Source organism: Alexandromys fortis, unplaced genomic scaffold, assembly GCF_014885135.2.
Source record: "Alexandromys fortis isolate MF-2015 unplaced genomic scaffold, M_Fortis_MF-2015_v1.1 scaffold_87, whole genome shotgun sequence".
Lineage (NCBI taxonomy): Eukaryota > Metazoa > Chordata > Mammalia > Rodentia > Cricetidae > Alexandromys > Alexandromys fortis.
Window position 1 is genome coordinate 4,228,718 of NW_026067971.1, and position 24,487 is coordinate 4,253,204.

The window sequence follows — 24,487 nt, forward strand, 5'->3', positions numbered from 1 at the left end:
TTTTTTTTTTAAACACTGGGTTTATGGGTGCTGGTACTTAGGTTTTGAAGTCTAGAGAGAAGTGCAGGACTTTCCCACAAGCTTGCAGCTGTTTATGTCTGAGCTCACACAACATGGTTCCTAAGGTTTTCCAGTTTACAGCCCTGGCTGACCTCTTTAGGGAGTCCTTGAGAATGCCTCTCAAGAGAATGCTGGCTAGGCCTCAGTTTAAAATATGAGGGCTGCTGCCACCATGAGGAGAGAATGGGAACTGCAAGTACGCAAGGGTGGGAGAGTTCTTTCTGACTCCCCTGATGCTGCCCATCTGACACACGACCTTAGGGTTCACCAGGGTATGACTTAGGGACCCATCCTTCTGAGACACCCCTGTGCTGTGAAACTTTCTGTCCTGGATCCAGAGTTCCGTGACCCTGGCTCTCTCTGACCCCTGCTCCTGCTGGTCACTGCACTCCACACCCATCCTCACCTGGGACAGACCTGGGCGTGACTCCTCCACTTCTCCATAGCAGCTCTTCTTCCTCCTGAAGGTCTTGCAGCCACACTGGCAGAATCCCACAAATTCTACGTGATTCAGCCATCTCACACGTTCATAATTTGCCGCCTTTGGTCATTACTAATGGAATCTGGTCATTAAATTTACATAATTGCCAGGTGTACTTACGGCACACTGGGTGTTTGTGGACCTGGTTCGTGTCCCTCAGGCAACTTATTTAAGCACATTTGAAGACTGAGCCAGATGTTTTTACACGTTGGTTTCTACGAGGCAGTCTATACTAGGTGCTGAGTGAACACGTTAGGCTATGGGACATTGACTCCAGGAGGGTCAGGCGGTATGAAAACAGCATTGTCACAGAGCACCCACAGGAGCCCAGTCCACTGTCATCAAGAAAAGAAACTGTCCGCCACCGTACAGAAGTTAGCAGCAAGTTGGGGTGGCCCTCAAGCCCTGTCTTCACAGTAGCTCTGGCCTAGTAAGAATTGCTGCTAACATGTTGTTTCTGAACAAGCTTTCTCCATCACAGGGCCATAAGTGCTGTCTTAGGGGACCGTGCCAAGTGCAGCGGCCAGTACAGAGTTTGTGCTGTGTCTGGGTGGAGGGAGGAAGCAGAGAAGAGGGAACTACCAGTTCATGGCTTTATAAATGTGTCCGTGCCGCTCTGACTGTGTCTTCTCCCCACAGAACAATATGACTCACCATGCAAAACCCATCCCAGTTCCCAGCAAGGAACATCGTAAGTAAAAAAGGGAAAACCAACTGCATTTATTAAAATTTGATACTATGACATTGAAACTTCCCGTGTATGTCCATTATGTAGATGCCCCCTCCCGTTTTCAGTTAATGGCACCCATAAAATACGGCTGCATTGTCGAGGGAGGAAATGACCCACGCTTGCATCTGGATCAAGGTTTATGTACTATAGGAGAATGTGCCCAGGGGTTTTCTGGAAGGAAAGGCTTTGAGCTATTATTTATGCATTGACTGTGGAACTCAGAAGGCTTTGGCTTTTAAAAATTCAGACTTAAGTAGTTTTAGCTTTGGGAATTGGATTTGGGGGATGTGTGGAATGAGGTTTTCTGCTATTTTCTGGCCTATTTAATAGCAGGAGCTTGATCTGCCACCCAGATGTTCTTATCCAGGCCAGGCACATCTAAATGTATTCTGGGTTTTTGGAACACTTTAATCTCACATTGTAGATGTTTAATTCAACATTTTGACCCAATTTATTTTTTCAAAGTATCAAATTACTATTTCTTTACCCCGCCCCCCCTCTTCCCCAGAAGTCATTGCTTTGAACCCAGTGAGGTGACCTGCTCAGGCTCCTCCCTCCCTCCGTGTCTCAGTTGCCACTGACTTGTCAGGTGCTCTCAGTCCCGAGTCCAGAGTCATAGTCTTCATGACTGGTGCCCAAGGAGGCCAGGAGAGGGCGTCAGGTACCCTGGAACTGAAGCTGTAGATGGTTGTGAACCATGTGGGTGTTGGGAATTGAACTGTGGTCCTCAGGGAAAAACAGCCGAGCCATCTCTGCAGCCCGTTTCTTCTCTTTTTGTTCCGTGTTTTGGAGGATAGGCATCGCTAAGATCCGAATAGAGTGGAAGAGATTATTGCATGTCGCTGTGACTGAGTGAGAAGACAAGGCTAAGTTATTGTCACCAAAGACCAGCTCCTTGGTGGAGTGATTTTTCATTTCAACATAGAAAAATGAACAGTAACGTAAGAGTTTTGATAGATAAAAAGTCATTGTCTGAAGGATGGGGTTTGGTCAGAACAGATTTTCTTATGGTGTGGTGCATGAGGCGCTTCTGCTTCTGAGAGTCCTTGACCGCAAACAGACCTGTGTCCCTCGTGTTTCCCCTTTCTGTTTTGTTTTTTCACTTTGGGGAATTTTGCTGGCAGTTTTGAATCACCGCCTTAAACTATGGCAAGAAAGGAGGAGGAGCCCGGGCCAAGGATCAGCGCTGTGAGCATCTCTGAGATGTCCTAGGCCATCAGACTCCATTCTGTTCGTGATGGTTGGATGCTGGGCATTCAGCCCTGGTCACCAGAGAAGGGCCTGGCCATTGTCTTTGGGGCATCCAGGAGGGAAAACTGAAACTCAGGATTCACCCGGCGTTCCCTTCAGCAGGGAGCAGACCGGGCAGAGCAGTGGCACCGAGGACAGGAAGTAACTCTTCCTGGTCTGTGGGTGAAGCATCAAAGCTGACTGGGTGCTGCACCCTAGAAGCTGCCTGGCAGTAGGTGGAAGTCACTTCCTCCCTGCCCATCACACTCAGCCTAGTGTCCTAGTAACTGCCTAGCAACCATGAAACTCAGAGAAGCTCGAAAGTCCATTGCAAATGAATTTATAATCCTGTGACGGAATTTTCTAAATAGAAAGTGCTAATTGATATTTGAAACAAGTACTTGAGGCATTCTCAGGAGGCTCAGGGAGAGGGTGAAGGCTCAGGGGCGGGTGAGGATGGGAGGCAAGGCGGTTGGGCAGATAGGTAGTAAAGCTTGTGCGGTTTCAGCAGGGTACTGGGTTCAAAGTGCCGAAATGAAACGGACTTCATGAACAGAGGAAGTCATTCACTTATGCACTGGCCTTTAGTGGAGAGAGAGTTAATTTATGCCACAATATTCTCATTTAGTGTGGTGGGTTTCTTAGAGCTAGTGACGAATTTGACCCCGCGACAGCATCCAGGCTCACTTGTGTATTCGGGCTGCGGGGGTGGCAGGTAGAGGGTTGCAATAGGTCTGCTGTCCCTTGCACATCAGAATTGATAATTACAGGGTTGTTCATACTGTGACTTTAAAAAAATCAGTTTTCATCCGGCTAGATCTAGAAGCAGCTTGTTAAAAGAAGAGCGGACATAAAAACAGAACGAGAGCAAGGTGGTAACTCTAGCGTCTGTCCAGCTGAGAGTGGAGGTGCACCCTAGTAGAATGTCTGCCCACTCGGAGTGTGTGTTTGAACACTGCTCTGTGTGCACCCGCCCGTCTTAAGCTTTAGTTACTCTCTTCAGGGACCCTTTCTCAGCAGAGCCCCGGCGGCATCCCATGAGGTATCAGCCCTGTTGTCTGCCTCCACGTTCAGGGAGGGTTTGTGTACTCATTGGTGCCGGCTTTGCAGTCCACTTCCTTTCCAAGATGTGAAGCAGCTGCAGGACAGCACACCGAGTGTTTCCTCTTCCCATTTCATAAAAAGTTAGCACATACTGTTGGAGATGTTTTACCTGGATTCTCACTGGCAGCTCTAACTGAATGTGTCGTTGGTGGACAATTATCATCAAAAACAAACTGGAAACTATGTCAGGTGGGAGTTTATGTTATTGTTGTTGAGGTGTTGCCCTCTGCTTCAGGACCACGGGTGCACACACCTGTGCTCGCACACACCTGTGCTCGCACACACCTGTGCTCGCACACACCTGTGCTCGCACACACCTGTGCTCGCACACACCTGTGCTCGCACACACCTGTGCTCGCACACACCTGTGCTCGCACACACCTGTGCTCGCGTTTGTAGATTTGCAGGTTGACGTTTGCAGCTGCCATCACTGCTGAGCACTCTGCACCTGGCTTCTGGGACGCTGGGTCAAGTGATTGAGAACCTAGGGTTACGGTGTTCACAGTGACTGTTAACTTGCATATAGAAGGGAGCATCTTATGTGTTCCAGGAGAAAACCAGAGCTTTACACTGAAGGGCAGTAAGGATCCTAGCCTTTCTCCTCCCTTCTCCCTCCCCCCCTCCATTTCTTCTCCCTTCTCCCTCCCCCCCTCCATTTCTCCTCCCTTCTCCCTCCCCCCCTCCATTTCTCCTCCCTTCTCCCTCCCCCCCTCCATTTCTCTTCTCTCCCTCCATTCCCCCTCCCCCATTTCTTTTCCTTCTTCCAGCATTTGGTATAATGGCTTAAGATCCTATTTTGTTGTTGTTGTTGTTTTTATGATATGTGCTACCCTCTTCTTGAGAATCTGCAACTTCCCACTCCTCCCATAAGGCGATTATTGCCCATATTTCTGGCCTATTTCAAAAAGGAACCAGAAGTCAGAGTTGGTGGTTCTGTAATCCTAGTACCCGGAAGGCTGAGGAGGTGAGGAGCATTAGGGGGTTGATGATAGTTCGTTCTATATTGTGAGAAACTGTCTCCAAAAGGTAAAAGAACCAGTGCCAGGCAGCAAATGCCAGTGGGTTCTGTGCCAGCCCGGGCTACGTAGTGAGAACCTGTCTGAAAAACAAACAAGGGAACAGAAGTCAGAGTAAATTGTCAACTTGTAGAACTTTGGGTGTCTTGGAGTTCCGCCTCCACTGTCCCCAGGTCATTTGGGAGCTGAGCAATGATACATATCCTCACATGTTCACTGGCTGTCACTTCTGTCCCTACCATTTTAACATAGCCATGGTCACCCTCAGGACTTACCGGTTACAGATCACTGCTCTTAGCTTGCTCTTTCTCAAGTAAAATGGTACAAAAGCTAAGCCAGAAATTGAGTTTATTTAAATAGTTTGGGATTTTTTGGTGTTGGCTATTTGCAGAGTAAGCCTTGGAGAAGCCCAGTTCTAGGAAATGGACAAGAAAGCAAGGCTTGTCTCTGAGTCTTCGCACAGTAACATTGGGCTGACTCACGGAAGCGTGCCTGCCAGAGCCTGCCCGCAGCCATGCATTCTGCTGGAGGATGGGAATGCAGAAGGATCTGCACAGAGGCTCCAGGGGTGTCTGACCCTTTGACATCCCAGGTCACCTCACCTGTCCTATCAATGTGCCTACCGTAGGTTCTGGTCCGCAATGCTTTTCTGCAGCATTCGGGCTCCTTCTGAGCAGCATGGGTGTGGGACATTGGTGCTGAGTGCTTTACCTGGGAGCTTGGAGCCGGCATCGGATCAGTGCTGAAGGGTTAAATTACTCTATTTTCTGGGTGTTTTGTGTGTATGTATGATGTGTAGCCATGTCTGACTGGTGCCCACAGAGGTCAGAAAAGAGCAATGATTCCCTAGAACTGGAGTTACAGAAGGCTGTGAGCTGGACCAGCACACTCACCCCAGTAGTTACTGATTTATGCTAAATTGAGGTCTTTTTTAATTTCCCATAGATCTCAGGTCCTTTATTGTCACGTCAAATAGATTGGCCAGAGCGAAGGGAATCTCAGGCCATGGGATGGACCTTCTCTCATCCCAGGTCCGGGTTGTAAAGTGGCCATTTCTGCCTCCCAACCACCACACAGTCTGTGGGCATAACTCTGTGATACGGCTACCTCTTTATTCCCACCTTTTCCTCTCCTCTCCCCATCTTCCCAGACTCTCACCTCTTGTCCATCTTTTCCAGGGATTGAGCCCAGGGAGAGCCTTGTGAACACTAAGTAAGAGTTCTCTCACCAAGCTACAGCAGTAGCCCTTGGGCCAGCACTCTAGTGTGTGCCGTGTTCTAGGTTCAGGAACATGAAAGTGGAAATGCCTTCGACTTTGCCTCAGAAGAATTCACAATGGTCAAGGAGAGGGGCCCATCCCTGGGGTTCATGACTGATGAGGAGAGGGAGCCCGTCCCTGGGGTTCATAACTGATGAGGAGAGGGAGCCCACCCCTGGGGGCTGCTGCTCTCTTGACCTAGGTTTTAGGCACAGGAGCAGGACTGGCTCAGGGAGCTCTCAGTTCTCATGTAGAGGTCCTTACCCAGCTGTGCTTCGTCTCGCCCTCCGTGTTCAGTTCCCTCACAGATAGCACACAAACCCAGCTGCTGATGAAACAACCAGGAGACAGAGCAGCTGACTCCTCTCTTGTGCCTAAGCTCCATTTTCTGCAACTGTAGAGATTCTCCTTCTGGAAAATCATAATGGCACTCATGAATTTCCCCTATTAAGCAAGGTTTTATTATGATTTTTAAGCAAACTGGGTGTTTATACACGTTTCTTATTAAAAGTTTGAAACGACTCCCCACTGCCTGCCTCGCCTCCTGACGTGTGCTGAGTCACCCACATCTGTCCTAAACTGTGTTCTGGAAGGGTTGTGGTTACTCACGGCTGGATCAGCAGACTCTGACGGTGTACTTCTGTCTGCTGATTATCATATGAGCTACATTATTAGGTCTTTGTTTTTGTTTTTTTGAGAAGTTTCATTTAGTCCAGATTGGCCTGGAATTTGAACTTGCTCTTCTCTGAAGTTGAGCTTCAATTTCTGTCTCCTGCCCTGACCTTCCCACCTAACGCATATGACTCCTCCTCCTCCTCCTCCTCCTCTTCCTCCTCTTCTTCATCTTCCCTTTCTCCTCTCCCTGCTCCTCCTCTTCTTCAAAACATTTTTCTGTCTGCCCGCCTACTTACCCACTGTGCACAAAGTGGTGATAGTGTGGAGGCCAGACATGGGTCCCCTTTTCTACCACGTGGGACAGGGGGCTGGGTCCAACTCCAGTCAACCTGCTTGGCAAGCAGCTACCTCTACCCTCTGAACCAAGTCACTGACATTTTATTTGTTTGTGTAGACCTTTTGTAGTTGGCCTTGAACTCAGATCCTGCTTCTGCCTCCTGAGCCCTGGGATTAAAGGTGCGCACCACCACCCCAGCTCTAGCCAGCTTTTTCAGTTCTTTATTAGATAAATTATACTCACAGATTTAGGCCATAGGAAACACTGAGTGTATATATTGCACTAATAGCTTACATAAGTGATTAAAATGATTTCTTAAGGTCCGTGTTTATACAGTCAGTCTTTCTTCCCCGAGACCTGGCCCACTTTTTGAGACTTGAATAGATTTTATACCTCTGTAACTTCTGGAAGGAGAACTCCCATGGTGCCTGGTGTTTCTAGATGAGCTCGAACTCCCTGCGTGCGCCTTTACTGACTTAAAGAGACTATATCCACAGAAGTTAGGTGTTATTCCGTAGCAAGGGGGAAACATAAATGAACTTTTTAATTCTCTGCTGTGGATGGGAGTGCGGTAGGGTTACAGGATCTTTTGTGGTACTGAAAATTAAGAAAGATTAGTTTCTAGTTTCGTACAAAAGAAACCCAGTAGCTAAGGGGCACGGTTTCTTCCTATAGGTCTGTTGTTCGTGGTTAATCCTGACGACACATGGCCAAGTTGGCCAGGATTCCCCCTCCCCGTTGTGTTATACCTTGTGAGTTTTTTTCCTGCAAATATAATACCTTTTGCTGTGTCCCCTAGCCCAGCCAGCTTAGTGGCAACCTGTTACGTAACTTTATTTGTCATACCATTCTGATGGCCAACTGCCAAGTCCCATGACTGAAGGCCATGTTTTCTAGCCATGGTAAAATAAGAATTTAGTTTCTATTTGATAAACATTGAGTGAGATCTTCAACTTATAAGTACCTAAAAATTTTCTTTTTTCTCTTTCCTCCTCGTTCTCCTCCTCCTCTTTTTTTTTTTTTTTTGACAGGTATTCTTTGTGTAGCCCTACTACCTGTTCTGAAACTGTAGACCAGATTGGCCTTGCTTGAACTCAGAGATGGGTCTGCCTCTGCCTCCCGAGTGCTTGGGTAGACGTGTGAGCCTGCACAGCGCACCCAGCCTCAGTTCTCCTTATAGAAATTCTACACAGACGGCTTTAACACATTCGCTGCTGAAACAGTTCCTTGGTGGAATTAGCAAGTCACATGCATGTGATCATTCATGAAGATCTGTCATTTCTCCCATTAGAAAATGTAGTGCGTTTTACCAGGGCTTCCTGAAGGAGCCATGCCTTCCTCCTTCCTGGTGCTGCTGCAGTAGGAACTTAAGCCCAGGTTACTGAAGAGGTGTTTTGAGAGCTATCAAAGGATTTTTAATTTGTTTTCTGGGACACTAAAAATGCCAGTCCCCCCCCCATTTTTATCCCTCCTTTAAAAAAATAGTTTCGCCTATAAACTTGGAGAGAGCTGTAAAGAACAGTGAGTGATTATTGCCTTCGATATTTGGGGTCCTCTGGAGAAAGTGTGAGCACGGAAGGACAGTTGCTCACGCTGAGAAAACGCGTGCTGTTCAGAAACGTTTTCCGCAAGCCCGAGTGCCTAGCAGTGTGCAGCGAGAGAAGTGTCAGGGAATGAACTGACTTTATTTTCCCTGCCAGAATCAGTAGCTGTAAGATTAAAACATCTTACCAGCAATAGGGCCATTTATGTTACTAATTAAATTAACAGAACATTGATAAGGAGTTTGTATCCAAGTAGACAAAAGAGAATGATTTTTTTTTTTTTTTTGCCTGTGAAAAACAGTGCTCAGTATTAACAGTATCCTCTGGACAAAAATGAAAAGAATCATTTGGTCGTCTTGGGGCTTTGTGTGCTTAACACTGTTTAAATACTTACGTTCAACTGGGCAGTGGTGGCGCACGCCTTTAATCACTACACTTGGGAGGCAGAGGCAGGCGGATCTCTGAGTTCGAGGCCAGCCCGGTCTACAAAGCTAGAGCCAGGATAGACTCCAAAGCTGCAGAGAAATCCTGTCTCAAAAAACAAATGAATAAAAAATAAATACTCTCCATTAGTTCAGCATCAGCACGTGATGATAATCATTTATTATTATTAACTTTCTTAGCGGCCACAGGAGAAAGCTGTTTGTGTGTATGTGTCTTCATGTCTTTTCTGTCTTTTCTGTTTGTGTGGATGTTCTCACTGAAGGAGTTGAGGGCACAGTCTCAGGGTGGATTAGACATGGCTGCCAGAAGTTGTGTAGTTTGGCTGATCTGCTTCCAGTGTTAAAATGGTAAAGCTTGAGTTTCTAGAAAATTAATCTGAGTGAGCAAGCAAAGCCTCCAGTTTATCCCTGCCCTGTCCCTCTTCAGAGTCTTGAAGCACATGTACTATTTAAATGCCCCCCCACCCCAAGTTATTAGGGGTTCTCTCAGTTTTCCTCTGTCTGTCTTTCCCAGCATGCTTGAGGATGACCTGCAGCTCAGCGACAGTGAAGACAGCGATACGGAACAAGTGAGTGTTGAACTCAGAGACCAAGAACCCTTCTGAGTCCCCCGAATGCACCCTGGCTGCTTGTCCTAACCAGTGTTTCTGTTCTTAATGTCCAGGCTGCAGAGAAACCTCCGTCCCCATCTGCACCTCCAAGGTACTGTGTGCACGGCCCTCCCCGCAGACCCCAGAGCTGCTGCTCCCCTGCCACACACCTAACCCAAATGAGAGTAAAGGCGGACTCAGTTCCTCTGTAGCCAAAACCCGAGTCAGCTGCTGGGAACTGGAGGGAGGTCATTAACCCCGGGAACGTGGAAGGCGTCAAGAGCTGGTAAAGTCTTTGCCTTCCAAGCACAAGCTCTTGACTCAGCCCCCGCCTGAGAGTCAGGTGTGCCTGCATGGTCCGGGTGCTGGGGTGTGGAAACAGAGTCCCTGGAGCTGCCATCCCAGCAGGCCTCATCCGTGAGAGAGTGTCTCAAAACTGGAAATTGATTGAGAAAGAGAATTGTTGTTCCCGGGGTTTCTCTTTTCTTCATTTTGGCTGCTTTAAAATGTGACTCCCAGGACATTAATGTGAGGGGAGCCTCGTTAATTTCACCTTCAAATGAGTAGGCCCTGTTTAGAAAAGTAATGTTCTGTGTTTGGGAATTGGAAACTATTTTTTTGAACTAGTTTTGTCATATTTCCCCCCTGGTACTAAATAAGATGATGTAAGGTGAAAACGACCTGTCCCTCACAGACTTGCAGAGAGAAGGTCACCAGAAAGGACCTGGTGTCAGTAGCAATGATGTAATAGTAAAGGAAGCATTCACCATACAGCTCACGGGTCGTAACCCGGCCCATTTATTTATATCCAATCTTGTTAACATCTCAAGTAGCTCATGTTGACTCATAAAATATGACAAACTGGTCTATTTTTTTATTATAAAAGCAAAGGAAAAGGCAGCAGTGAACCCAGATGCCGGGAAAGGCCGGAGCAGGAGCTCCCTCCCAGGGGTGCCTTCGGCTGTCACTGGTGCACCCCACTCCCCCCCTCCTGCTGACTCAGCACTGATGGAGTCCCTGTGACGAACCCAGCCCGTGGATTTTTATTACACTGTTTATTATTTAATAAGGGTTTGTTTTGAGAATATTGTCGGGAGGTTTGGAAACATTAAAGATGTCTGCTTTAGCTACTACCATTTAGGGCAGCTAAGACTGCATATGGTTTGAAACTCTATGCCTAGCCCTGATCTGTATGTTTTCTCATGGACCTATGGTTAATGACTCGTAAGACTTGGAGTTGTTCTTGCCCAGCTAGGCATAAAGAATGGCCCATTGTCTAACCCCACCAGGAAGTGGCTGGGCCGCTTCTGAGCTCACCCTGCCAAGGAACTCTCTGTGTTCAGCGGTGTCTGGTTGCTGTGTAGTTAGAGGTCCTGGGTAGAGAAAACAGGGCCGTTTACACACTAGCTTTTCCTTTACTTCTTTTGAGCTGAATATAGTAGGAGCCAGCAATCTTCATGAGCCTCTGTGGGACATGAAACTCTCTCTTGTAACTGCTTAACTCTGCTGTCACAGCACAAAAGCCAGCACAGATGGCCTCGGAGACAGCAGTCGATGGCGTGCTCTAATAAAACTTTATTTAGGGGGCTGGAGAGATGGCTCAGTGGTTAAGAGCATTGCCTGCTCTTCCAAAGGTCCTTTCCCAGCAACCACATGGTGGCTCACAACCATCTGTAAAGAGGTCTGGCGCCCTCTTCTGGCCTTCAGACATATACACAGACAGAATATTGTATACATAATAAATAAATAAATATTAAAAAAAACCCTTTATTTAGAAAATGTCTTTGGCTGTCCAGGCCCTGGTTTACCAGCCCTGGCCTCTGACATATGCATAGGTATTGTTCATATCATCCAGCAGATGACAGGCCGGCTTGGTGACGCTCCTCTTATGCAGTTACAGGGTGGCCACCAATCCTAACACTGACTGTGGGCCTGCGACCACCGGATGCTAAGCCAGCATTGGCGCTTTTGCTTTCTAGGAGCAGGTGGATGGGCAGAGGCAACGGGGAGCCTCTGATTGCACCTCTGCTTGCTTTGCAGCGCCCCACAGCCGCTTCCCGAACCAGTGGTGTCAGCACATTCCAGTAGTGCAGAGTCAGAGAGCAGCGCGTCCGACAGCTCCTCGGACTCCGAGACTGAGAGCAGCTCCAGCGACACCGAGGAGAACGAGCCCCTCGAAACCCCGGCTCCCGAGGTAGCGCGGCCCCTTCAAAGGCAATCCAAGATGGCGACCGTTCCCACTGTCCGGAGCCATGTGCTACTCGGCTAGTGCTTGGCAGTGGGCACACAGGCACGACAGCTTCCTCTGCAGCAGCTTAGTGCCGCTTCCTAAGAGTGGTTGCGCTCCGTCCTCTTTTAGAAAGGAAACTTGTTCTAAGTAGGTTACTACATTAGTGTCAGTGGAAGGGTCTTTGAAAAATTCAGGAATCAGCGACTGAAAGAAAAGGAAAGAGATGTGAGCTAGGAGCAGGTCATCATTCTGTGTTTGAATCACTAAATGCCATGCAGTAAAACTGATGGCAGAGTGGTTTGCCAGGAATCTGGTTCTTGCTCCTTCCTGTCCCAGGTAGCATAAGGACAACCGAGTGTGTTGATGCCCACTTTGGAAGTACTGTAACGATGGACAAACAGTAAGCCTGGAAGTCACGAGAACTATGTGTCCCTAGAGAATTCACACCAAGTGCTGGTTGGTCACCCACTAGAACCTGTCTGTAATAGCTAACGAGGTTGCCTGCATGGCCTCAGAACCCAGGCAGCAGCATAAAAACTGAGCTCATGAAAAAGGAAGGCTTCTTTATTTCTGTTTCATGAGATGAGACCAGCCCTTATGGAGAACACTGCTTCTGTATTTAAGATTAGAATGCCAAGACATGAGGCTTCTTTGATAAGACAACATTAGAGTTTAATCTATGCATCTCCACGAGATGTTAGGTCAGCTAGAACAGCAGCTGAACTCGGCTGGAGAGCAGACTGTGAGCTCAGGGGCTGGATGAGGACATCTGAGATGGAGGAAGTGAGTCCTATGCTGGTAGGCGGGGCTCTGCCTGGCACACAACAATGCCAAGAGCTGTCCTTGTTTTAGTTTTTTGAGGTTTTTACAGTGCATGGGCGTGGGTCAGTGTTAAATGCATTTGAAGTGCCTTTTAGAGTTTAAAACAGCTCGTGGCAGCCGGGCGGTGGTGGTGCACGCCTTTAATCCCAGCACTCGGGAGGCAGAGGCAGGCGGATCTCTGTGAGTTCGAGACCAGCCTGGTTTACAGAGCTAGTTCCAGGACAGGCTCCAAAACCACAGAGAAATCCTGTCTCGAAACAAACAAACAAACAAACAAACAAACAAACAAACAAAAAAACAGCTCGTGGGTCTCCCTGTTCCTCATGTGGCACTGACTATATGAAGTGATTCACATGGATTTTGGGAGGGAGGGTGACAAATACGTTCTGTGCTGGTCCCTACGAGAGCTTCGTGTGAGGTGCTTTGTTGTTTTTGGTGCCAGAACATGAGTGTAGAGCATACTTAGCATGCATTCTGCCACTGAGCTGAATTATTAGCCCTGTGCTTCATCTTCAGTAAGAAAAATGTGCATGCTTATTACATTATTAATAGAAAATGTTCAATAAAACAATGAAGTTTGGCTGAGTGGTGATGGCGCACACTTTTAACCCCAGCACTTGGGAGGCAGAGGCCGAAGGATCTCTGTGAGTTCAGGGCCAGCAGGACAGCCAGGGCTACACAGAAACCCTGTCTTCAAAAACCAAAACAAAAAATTCCTTGCTGGTGTTGTAGCACTGGGGCCCTTGGTTCATCCCTAGTGCCACCAAAAGTAAAAAGAACACTAGAAAATGATTTAATCTTGGCTCAGTGATCACAAAATAACTGAAATAAAGCTTGCTGTGGTAGGATCACCTATAAACTTCAAACTGAGGATCCTGAGGCTCGGGGGCAGCCTGGGTTACATAGTATGCCCTAGCTCTCACAAGTCCAGCAAGGTAGATTGGAACTTCCTAGGTGCGGAATAACGTTCCTGCCTCGCTGCCTCTTAAACTCGCTTCAGCGAGCAGGCTGTGTCTCTGCGTGTGGGGTCTGTGCTCTGGGCTCTGTGCTGAGGCTATTTCTTGGGAATATCTTGTCTTGAATTACTTTCCCTTTCCCTTAGCTATTTAATTGCTTTTTGTCCCCTTTGAAGTGAATATCTACCAAGTTTTCCCTTTTGGTTGAGGGGAACATGGATTACATAATCAACTGTATACACTCTCTCACCCACTTGTATTTTTAATTACTAATTAGCTTTGAGACAATGTCTCACTAAGTAGCTCTAGGTGGCCCGGAACTCATTCCATAGACTAGCTTGGAAGGGATCTGCCTGCCTCTGCCTCTTAAGTGCTAGGGTTAAAGGCATACACCACCATGCCCATTTCTTTATTTAATCTGTGTTTGTGTGGGCACACTTGTGTGAGGTACCTTGGGGGCGAACAGAGGACTACTCTCAGAAGCTCTTGTCTCTGACACCTTTGCCTGGGTCCCAGGCATCAAACTCAGGTTATCAGGTTAGTGCAATTTAAGTACATATTTGTTATGTGTACCTCAAAACTTTGTTTTGAACCATAATTCATTCTAAAACACACACACATCCGTTACTTTTAGAGGTTAGGAGAACCAAGAGGGTGTTTAGACGTGCTCAGACTGCATGTCGTGCCTTCTCTTACCTTTAGACCACATTAGTCTGGAAGCAGTCCACAGATTCTCATCTTCTGTGGAAACAAAAGCAAAACCTCTTTTCCGAAGCAATATATCCTAAACCCAAATTTTGAAGTCAAGATATATTTTAAATATGTATGTTGGTTTAACTTAGCAGCCCATACAATGAAATGTCTCTCTGTACTTAGCTTCTTCACAGTAAAAAAAAAAAAATTCAAAGAAAACACAATAATATACATAATTTAGACTCTCTGTGTATATTTCATTTTTACATGGCTTATTTGTTTTTACTCTTTTTATCTTTTTTCCTTTAGTTTGTGACTGTCTCTTTAAAGACTTTAATTTTTAGAACTTTCTTTTTTATAACTGTCTATACACTTTTTCTTCTCTCTCATGTCTAGATACATTTATCCAACACTGTGACCCATTTAGAGGTCTTTTTATCTGAATCTGTCTTTATTGTGTATCTGTAATGTTGAAATACGGAGCGGCGGGGCTGCGTCCCCGGCACCCGGCCGCCCGCATGGCTAGCTTATGCCCGAAATAATTACACGGAAACTGTATTCTTTCAAACACTGCCTGGCCCGGCTAGGTCCAGTTTCTTATTGGCTAGCTCTTACATATTGTTCTAACCCATTTCTAATATTCTGTGTAGCCCATGAGCTGGCTTACCAGAGAGGATCTTAACCTGCGTCTGTCTGGAGTGGGAGCATCATGGCGACTCACTCACTCAGCTTCTTTTTCCCAGCATTCTCCTCTGTCTACTCCGCCTACCTAATTTTCTGTCCTATGAGGGCCGAGGCAGTTTCTTTATTATTAACCAATGAAATCAACAGATACAAGACCCACCTCCATCACTGTAATTATTTTCTGGCCAGTTTTTTTTTTTTTAATGCTAAGGGGGTGTGGCTAGGACTAAGGTGCTTTGCCTTTTGGCTCCACCCAATCCAGCATGGTAGAGACTTGTTCACCACCTGAGTTCCAAGTATACAGCAGGTCTATGTCACACCATTAAGCAGTTTCTAACACACTTCTTGGAAACACCATTTAAATGCTTGGTCTTCAGAAAGAGCCAGAGCTGTTTGTGCAACTAACACAAACCAGGAAGCCTTCTTAAAGGAGCCGTGTGATTTTTGCTGAGTCAGGAAGACTTCTCTTAAACTCGCTAAACTTTTTTTGTGTGTGTATGTGTCTTAGAATTACTTCTCAAGAGCTCTCTCAGGTTTTAAGTGGATTTAGTTGTCCATGTTGGCACCATTTGTTGCCAGAGGTTTCTGTCCCACCTGGTTGGACAGCCATTCAGTCCCAAAGAAACACACAGAGGTCTACATTAATTATAAACTGGTTGGCCTATTAGCTCAGGCTTCTTATTAACCCTTAAATCTTGCATTAACCCATAATTTTTGCCTGTGTCAGCCATGTAGCTTGGTACCTTTTATTCGTGAAGCATTCTCATCATTTAGGTTGACCACCTTTGAGAGGGTACATGAGGAAGAGAAAAATGAAAAGCCAAACTTTGATTCTATCTGTTAGAAAGTTATCTATTCTGTTAGAAAGTTATAGTCTGCTTTAGCCAAATCTTTTATCCAAACATCTCAACCTAAATAATTCCTAGCCCCTTTAGCAGCCACGTTTGCAAATCCATTAGTGTCTGGAGGAAGAACTTCTGGTTTTTCTCCTAGTTGGGCATACCACTCGGGCGTACTGTGTAAAAAAGTGGGCCATAGGACTCCCTTCTGGACCTCCAAGACCAGAGTGGAAGTCAATGTATGCTATTTCTGTAACCAGGGCACCCCTTCAGGGATTCTCTTAGGGGTGGGGTTGCGGGAACAACGCTTCCTTTGCGTACACACGTGAATACGTTTGGAGCAGCCCGTCAGTGATGGATAGGGCTGCAGCTGTAACCAGAGGTGTTGTACTGTCCCAGCCTTTCCCAAGGGGTGGTGGGAAGGGTTTGGTTTCAGGGCGCTCTGCCACACAGCTTTATCAGCTCACTGGGCCACTGTGCTACCCAAAGCCGTGAGTCTAAGTAGGAAATCGTGGCAAGGAGCCACTCTGCTGCTCTCTTCTCTGCACACGCTTAACCACCTTGTTGCGTTAGAATAACACTGTATTTCCATGTGATAGCATGCTCTGTACATTATAGAAGTCGTTTTCCCTTCTTGCTGAAATTTAAATGAACACCTGGGTGAGCTGGTGTAAGTTGGAGGCTGGACAAGAGATCTGTTACCCTAGGAGCAGTATAGTGTAAATAGAAAAGAGCCCAGCAAGCCCCTTTCTGCCTGTGGGAACCCTCCTGGCTTCTCTACTGGCTTCTCGTTGGTGGTGTTATCCCACTGTGAGCACAAGAAGCTACACCTTCTTACTTCTGGCCCAGCCTGACCAAAATGGCATCCATACAGCATGTTTTTGGATAGTTGGATTATCTGGTATACTGTCAGCCATTTTCCCTTTGAAAAACTTCCACTCTGAAGCTGAGGGTAAAGGTCAGTGATAGAGCACCAGCCTGCCAGGCACAGGCTTTCCGTTTGTTCCCCAGCAAGTTAAACAAAATTAAGAAGATTATATTTGGTTCAACCGGCTGGATGGCTCTTATCCGTGATCTAATCAGTTAAGTCTCATGTGTCAGACCTTTCAGTTAGCGCTGGTGGTCTGTGTGTGGTTTAACTGTTCACTTCAATAAGAGTGGGTCTTGGGGAAGGGGAAACAGAGCAAGTGAGTGATATATGGTGCCTTCTAATATATAATCACCACTCTGTCAACACTGGCATTTCCCATATGTTCTGTAATTCATGTAGTGATAGAGATGCTCTTGTCGAGGACCAGACATGGGTTTTCAGCAGTTAATAGCAGGCTGTGTGCAGCTCCCACTGTGAGAGAATCTTACACCCTCTTCTGGCCATCTGTATTTAGTATTACCCACCCCCATTAATGTAATTAATATACATGCTATAAATGTATCAGAATAAAAACATTTTAAATTGAAAAAATTACAAAATAAAATATTAAAAATATATGAAAGTAAGTCACCATATATATACATATACACACATATGCATATATATACACATATGCATATATATATACACGCAAAAAAAATGACCAAATATCTCCTGGCATGGCATGCATCCACAGTTAATTTAGCAGCAACAGTTTTAATCACAGGATGTTTTAGGAACTTCTATCCATCTGCCATATCAATTGTTTGGGTAATAATGGGTACTGCTGTCTGTCTGTCTGTATGCTGCGGATCTTGTCTCTGTGCTTGGCAGCAAGTGCAGCTTCAGACCTGGCTGCCTGTAGTGAAAGATGCTGTGTCCCTGCTGACGTGCCTTCACCATAGCTCTCTGTAGTTCGGAAATCAGATCTGTTATATTAGTGGTGATCCCATCACATATAAATTACTGTTTTTAAGTAACTAAGAGAAATCAAGTGTTAGGCAAGGATCCTTATCAATTGAAAAAGGGGTTTTTATTCCTTGTCCCCTGCATTACAAGTCAGTACATGTTCGTTCATTCTGTTCCAATTGTGACATCAGGACGAAAGACACACTACAAAGACATCTCAGAAGTTGCCAATAGCTTATTAATCAATACCTACTGACCAAAGTTCTCAAATTGAAAAATTGCTTAAGATTATTCTAAACCATTAAAGACTGTGATTTATAATTTGAAGGGGATGAGTAGAAGGTAAACTCCTAGGCTCAGAATGAGCAATTCTCCTGGGGACACTCCCGTATGCCGGGACTGCTAACACAGAAGAAGAGTTAATAACACTTTTCTCCATCTTGGTTTCTAGCCCGAGCCTCCGACAACCAACAAGTGGCAGCTGGACAACTGGTTGACCAAGGTCAGCCAGCCCCCAGTGTCCCTCGAGGGTCGCGCGAGCACCGAGTCTCCACGCTGGCGTCAGGAAAGTAAGGATGGAGACCGCAGCACTGAGCAGCCGCACCCTGAGTCCAAAGACCCTCCCCCTAAGAGCGCCAGTAAAACCCTCCGAGGTCCCACTGAGGGGCCCCAGCCTGGGAAGAGGAGCTGCCAGAAATCCCCTGCCCAGCAGGAGCCCCCATCTCGGCAAACTGTCGGAACCAAACAACCCAGAAAACCTGCCAAGGGCTCTGGCCAGGCAGAGCCCCAGGGCAGCGGGCCTGCCGAAAGTGACCCAGGGCCCCTTCCCTATGGCTCAAAAGAACAGACTTCCAAAGACAAACCCAGGGTGAAGACGAAAGGCAGGCCACGCTCTGTGGGCAATAGGGAGCAGAAGCCTGAAGGGCCCATGCCTAAACCACAGGCAACTGTGCCCAAGCCACAGGCAGCTGTGCCCACCCCTAATGAGAGGAGGAAGCACAAGGGTTCCCCGGCCCCCTCCAAGGCCCCCTCAGGCCCTCAGCCTCTAAAGGACAATGCTGGGGACAGGAACTCCGAGCACTTTGCCCTTGTCTCGTTGACTGAGAGCCAGGGTCCACCCCACAGTGGCAGGGGCAGCAGTGGTGTCAGCAGCATCAGGACTAGCGGCTGCCGACAGGCGGTGATTGTCCAGGAGGACGGCCAAAAAGACAGACTCCTGGTACCCTTGAGAGACCCCAAATTGCTCTCACCGCTCAAGGACACTCAACCACCAACGAGCTTGGTGGTGAAGATAACCCTAGACCTTCTCACTCGGATTCCCCAGCCCCTGGGGAAGGGCGGTCACCCCAGGAAAACCGAAGACAAGCAGCTGCTGGTGGCAAAGAAGCAGGACTCTGAGAAGAGAAGCAGCGACGGCTCCAGCAGAGTAACCAAGAAGAGAAAGGTGAGGACAGAGGCGCGCCTGGTGGTGTGCGCCAGGGCCAGGGTTCTGCTGGCCTGCGCCCACTTCCCATTCTGCCAGTTCTTGTTTGTGGCAGGGACCCCGAGCTTGCTTTCTCCGCACCCTGCAGCTCTCCAAGGGCACGTTTTTGTATATGCAGAGATCACTATTTATTCTCTGACATGATGTTTTGTCCTGGGAAATTAAGGTCTTCCATGAACTGGAATGAGGATTAGTATTCTGAATTTTTGAAAGAATTGCTCTCACTCATGACGCGTGGTGTGTTGCTGGACCTGTTTATTGACACATGGGCAGGAGGTCTGGAGTAGAGGGAGCTGGTAGGGTTGAGTTGCAGACCACTGGTTGTCTATGTTTAGTAAGGGTTTTCACGGGAAACTTGCTCTATTTGAGACTTTGTATTAGACATGCTACCAGTTTGGACAGCACCTGCCTTATTCTAATTGTTGAGCTTGGCTCTCTTCTTTTGCTTTTTTGTGATGAGGGAAGACTGGGGAGCGTTTCCCCAGGGGCTCTCTGACTATCTGCCTAGATCTGGCACAAAAGCACAAAAGGGGCCAACTGTCTCGCTGATGAGGGGTAGAATTTAGCCCTCTCGAGCATATGAAACATGTCTCGCTCACCTGTGGAACATGAGCACAGGAAGGGCCGTGGAGCTTGCTGTCCCCTGGAGACACGGCAGGGCTCTAGCAAACTGAAAAGGGTGACGTGAGAGTGCATGTGACCACCACATCTTTGGGGTGACTCAGGTGCTTGCCGGAGATGCTTTTTGAACCAGAAGAGGGTGGATTTGCATGCCAGAAAGTCTTTTGGGGGGGGGCTGGTGAGAGATAGTGTAGCCCCTGCCTGTCCGGGAACATACCATGTAGAGCAGGCTGACCTCAGACTCACAGAAATCACCAGCCTCTTCCTGCCTACCAATTAAAGACCTGCACCACCTAAGCCAGAAAGATTTTAAAGCTTTCAGAATGAGACGTAGTGTAAGGTGTGTCTATGTCTGTTTCTGTTTGCGTGCGTGCAGTCTGTCTGTCTGTCTGTCTGGGACAAAATGTTCTCAGGGAACTTGTGGTGGGCCTGTTTAGGAAAACGTGACCCTGCATCTTAGAGCGGGTGTCAAGGATGTACTAGTGTACCCCTCCTGCCGGCAAGCCCCCCATCATCTCCCCCTCTTAGCTTCCCTGGTCTCGGGCAGTAACCATCTGCTTTTCTTCTGCTTTTCCCTGGAGCGGAGGGGGGAGTATTCTCCCTGTGCTGCCTTGTTAGAGACCCAGCCTTCAATGGGGCCTAGGCTAGCTCCTCTCCTCATCTCTGAGAACAGTTCCTGCCCTTTGGAAGGCAAGCCTCCAGGCGTGGCTCAAGGGAAGCTTTTTTAGGTCAGGCCCAGGGAATCATTTTGTTCAGCACATAGAGAAGTTATGATTTCTTCATTTTAACTGAGCTCAATTAGGTTCACTTAATTGAGTTTTTCAAAGTGTCTGATCCAAAAGAAACACAGAACAAACGCTAACTGTTGCGCCCGTTAGTATGCTGGCCACCAGGCGCTGAGCGTCAGGACATCCTGGCTTCTCGCAGCTCTCTCCTGTCTACTACTCTGTCCCCAGCTTCTGATTTCTATAGAACCCCTGCCATTTGGGCCATGCACTCTTAGGCCCTTGGTCCCCTCCTCTTCGCTCCCTTCCTCTCACTCTCTGCCCTCCCACGGTCTGGATCAGTCTCCTGCTTTCTTTCCCTGCTCTGGACTCTTCCAGTGCCTCTAGCTGTTCTCTCCCTATCTGCAATAGACACCTTCCCTTCAGCTCCTTTGGAGATGTCATGTACTCACGCTCTACACAAAGCTCTGGTAAACACCCAGAGATATGGCTTGGGGGTCTGACTGTCTGAGAAAGGTCCAGATGGGACCCACTGGTTTCAATCCTGGCTGTAATAATGACCTCCCAAGCCTGACTACATTATAGTCCCCCCCCCCCCCCAGGTGACAGTAGGTAGCCCATCCGAACTCTGGTGCTTTGAAATTCCTAGACAGTGGTGATGCTCCCAGGATTGGGAGCAGTGGAGCGCAGCCTTACGTGGGCCCTGCTCAGGAAAACTGGTGCCTGGGTAGAGGAACTGTTGAGGTGTGCCCTGAGTGTGGCTAGCATGGATAAGGCAGCCAGGAATCCTTGCCTGAAGTGTGTCATTAATTAGCAGCTTGTCTGAGAAGCTTTCAGACTGGTGTGAATAAAAAGCCAGCTGTTGTGTGTTTACCCCCCAGAGTTGTTTGTCCTTCGGTGTGTTACTTCATGGACACCATGGGGGAGGAATTGCATGTCATTTGTGCGTCAGCACCGTGACTGCCCTTCAAGCCTCCCTGGCTTCAGTGGGTCACTTGGTATGCAAACCTGGGACCCTGACTCTGGGGCAGAGGTCATACTGACTTCTTTTTAACTTGGGACTGCTTCCTCCCAAATTTAGATTGTGAAGACCTCATTTTCAGTGTGACTGTTAGAAAGGGTTCTGGAGATGCAGTCAGGGACACTGGAGAGCGTTCCAAGTCCTTCACACTCATGCAGTTTGTTTAACAGAACTTATCCCTCTCCTCTTATGAGATTTAGCAAAAATTCTCAGACGACTCACACGTGTTTTTAGACTTAGTACTCATGAGACTGTCTGAGAACACATGGCAGGGCAGGACTGGGGCTCAGGGTTTGATGACTTCCCTAGTATTATTAAGGCCCTGGATTCAATCCCTAGCCACACAAACTAAAAGCCAGGCAACAGGAAAGGGCCGTGGTGCTAATGGCTGTGATGCAGCCATCAGACGTGGCACCCGAGGGGACTAGGTTAGGAACAGCTCACGAGGCATGACAGAAACTGGGCAAATACACTTGAACTCTGAGAGTACTCACCAAGCTATTGGCTGCAGTTTAGACATTAAAGTACTAATATCCACTTTTTTTTCTTAAGCTAGGAGTATGCCTCTCAGATTTGAAAGAAACCTGAAGTTAGAAGCATTCTAAAAGCACCCTAGCAGACACCGAGCTCCTCATGGAGTCCTACTATGTGCTTGCCTCTTCTGCAGATGGTGGCTTATTCCATCCATCCACATACAGATTGCCCTGCAAACACGTGGGAGCTCTGTTGATATTGTCATTGTGTTGTTCTCACCGTATAGCCCAGGCTGGCCCGGAAGCCAAGATCCTTCTGCTTCAGACTCCCACGTGTTGGGATTGCAGTTGTATGTTTGGATAAGCAGGCAGACTTTCTTACTGGTCATTTCAACGAATAATGAAATGAAGGAGTTCACTGTAGCCTTGCTCTAACATGACTGTTTGATTAAGCAGGACACCATCACCTCTGGTGAGGGGATCAGTGTATGTATATCCTCCTTTATGTCCACAGAGGAAGGGAAGTCATGGCGTATGACAGGAAAAGGTGTGTTTCTTGTGCTTGGGATGGTCACTTCTGCCTTTGGCTTCCACCCAAAGTCCATTTGTCCTTTCTTGCCCTCACCTTCCCCAGGTTAGTAACCCTAGATTTTGTCCTTAAAATTAAGGGTAAAGTCTGATTCCATAGAATTTATTAGCGTCTTCTAGGTTTCCTTTCTTGCTGCCATGTTGTTGGTTGGAGAGGGTGGCAGCCACGTGGCAGTGTAAAGGCTGTTTGAAGTCATCACATCATTGCCCATGTCTGCCTAGCCAGGGAGAAGTAAAGCCCGATCCACTGTAGATGGAGGCAGCTTTTCTTTTGTCCTGACTGCCAGGTCCCAAACAATCACACAGAAGCTTAATATTAATTGCAAAATGTACAGCCTATAGCTTGGGCTTATTACTAACTAGCTCTTACAACATAACCCATTTTTATTCATCTCTATTTGCCACATGGCTCGCCGCTTTACCTGTCTGCTAGGATCTTGCTTTTCTGGTGGCTGGCTCGCATCTCTCTCTTGAGCCCTCCCTTCTTCCTAAGTTTGGTTTTCCTACCTAGCTAGCCTTATTCTGCCTTGCTATACGCCAAGTCAGCTTTATTATTAACAGCGAGAGCAATACTCATTCACAGCATACAGAGGGATTTTCCCACAGCAGTCCATTTTCCTCTCCTGTAGTGCTTCTCGAGATCCATATGGGCTCAGAGTCTCATGGCTGCGTGGTAGATGTGTGCTCACTCCTCCCAATTTCCTGGTCTGTCCTCTCCCTTGCTCATTCTTCTGTGTGCACCTGGTAAGATCCTCAAGAGGCACAGGATCCCAGTTCAATATTCTGACTCACTAGGGCAATGTTCTTCTGGCTTCACGCCTCCACTGCCCGATGCTGCCACCCCAATGTCCATGCACACCCCTTCTCCAGGTCTTGGGTCCCCAGAACCCCTTACTTCACCATCATTGCCAAGATCCCAGTATCTCTCCATGTGTCAGAACCCGTGGCCCTAAGTGACTACACCGTCATGACAAGCTGGTGCAAAACAAGTGTCCACCCTGGAGGCAGGCCCTCCTTGCACAGCCCAGCTCTTCCTTTGATGGTCTTCTTGCCCTTTGGTCCCATTCTGTAGGTGGAGCAGCACTTGGCATATCACCCACAGGCTGAGAGAAGCCAGCAGCACATTGAGTTTGACAGGCAGCTGTAGGCCCCTCTGGAGGGCACAGGCACCACTGAAAGCTTGTCCTCCTAGAAGAGAAATTCTAGACCTTTGACCACATTCCTTAAAGTAGTGTGACTGGCAGAGAGATATACTTCTTTCTTCTTAAAGAATAGTGTAACCCAGAAAAAGCTAAATACTCCATATTCTCTCTCTCTCTCTCTCTCTCTCTCTCTCTCTCTCTCTCTCTCTCTCTCTCACACACACACACACACACACACACACACACACACACATACTATAACTTAGTAGGTCTTGCTTGTAGAACTCCCGACACCTACTGCTCTGTGTCATCACTTTGGCGACCTTCTTTCTGACTAGCCTCTCGTTTCTGTTCCCAGGATGGCTGCTGCATTGCTTGGCTGCCATTCTTAGTTTACATCCCAGTTGACAGACACCACTGCCGCTCTGGAGAAGGAAGCTGGGCCTTTCCAGACAGGTGTCTGTGCAGCTTGTTATGGTATCTGAGCCTTCAGGTGGTTTTGACATACAAAAGAGTTCCACAATAGCCTGGAATGGAGTGTAACAAATGTTTATTTATTTGGGGATAACTCACAGAAAGAGTAGTGATCTGCAGTGTGTGCGCGCTGGGAACTGGAACTTAATCCACCATTCAAGAGGTCCTTGCATGCTTTTCATCTGCATTTATAGTACATGAAACGACGCCCAAAGTGGCCCGGTATCTTAAAGGCAATTGGCTGAAGGAGTTCCCACAGCAAGGCAGCAGGCTGTTTAGGAACAAGTAGGTAGTAGGTTCCTTAAGGGTTTAGTGTACCTTTGGCAGGAAGTCTGTTCTAGTTTCTCATTCATAAATGTCTGCCTTGATGGTGGCGCATGCCTTTAATCCCAGCACTGGGAGGCAGAGGCAGGCGGATCTCTGTGAGTTCGAGACCAGCCTGGTCTACAAAGCTAGTTCCAGGACAGGCTCCAAAGCCACAGAGAAACCCTGTCTCGAAAAACCAAAAA

General features: G+C 47.5%; 1 protein-coding gene and 1 long non-coding RNA gene across 8 annotated transcripts in view; one reads left to right on the forward strand and one right to left on the reverse strand.

Annotated features, from left to right (window-relative positions):
* Aff1 (ALF transcription elongation factor 1) overlaps positions 1–24,487 on the forward strand; it is a 172,999-nt gene that overhangs the window by 132,510 nt on the left and 16,002 nt on the right. For all 7 annotated transcript variants that reach the window (XM_050155848.1, XM_050155849.1, XM_050155854.1 and 4 more), the window contains 5 exons: positions 1,181–1,232; positions 9,333–9,387; positions 9,483–9,520; positions 11,449–11,602; positions 17,903–18,895. In XM_050155848.1, the coding sequence (XP_050011805.1) occupies positions 1,181–1,232; positions 9,333–9,387; positions 9,483–9,520; positions 11,449–11,602; positions 17,903–18,895 (1,292 nt within the window). The remainder of the gene's footprint in view (positions 1–1,180; positions 1,233–9,332; positions 9,388–9,482; positions 9,521–11,448; positions 11,603–17,902; positions 18,896–24,487) is intronic.
* Positions 4,266–7,851, reverse strand: LOC126509756 (uncharacterized). Its single transcript, XR_007594249.1, has 3 exons — positions 6,791–7,851; positions 6,144–6,290; positions 4,266–4,704 (listed from the first exon to the last, which is right to left on the reverse strand). It is a non-coding gene; the product is annotated as an uncharacterized lncRNA (long non-coding RNA).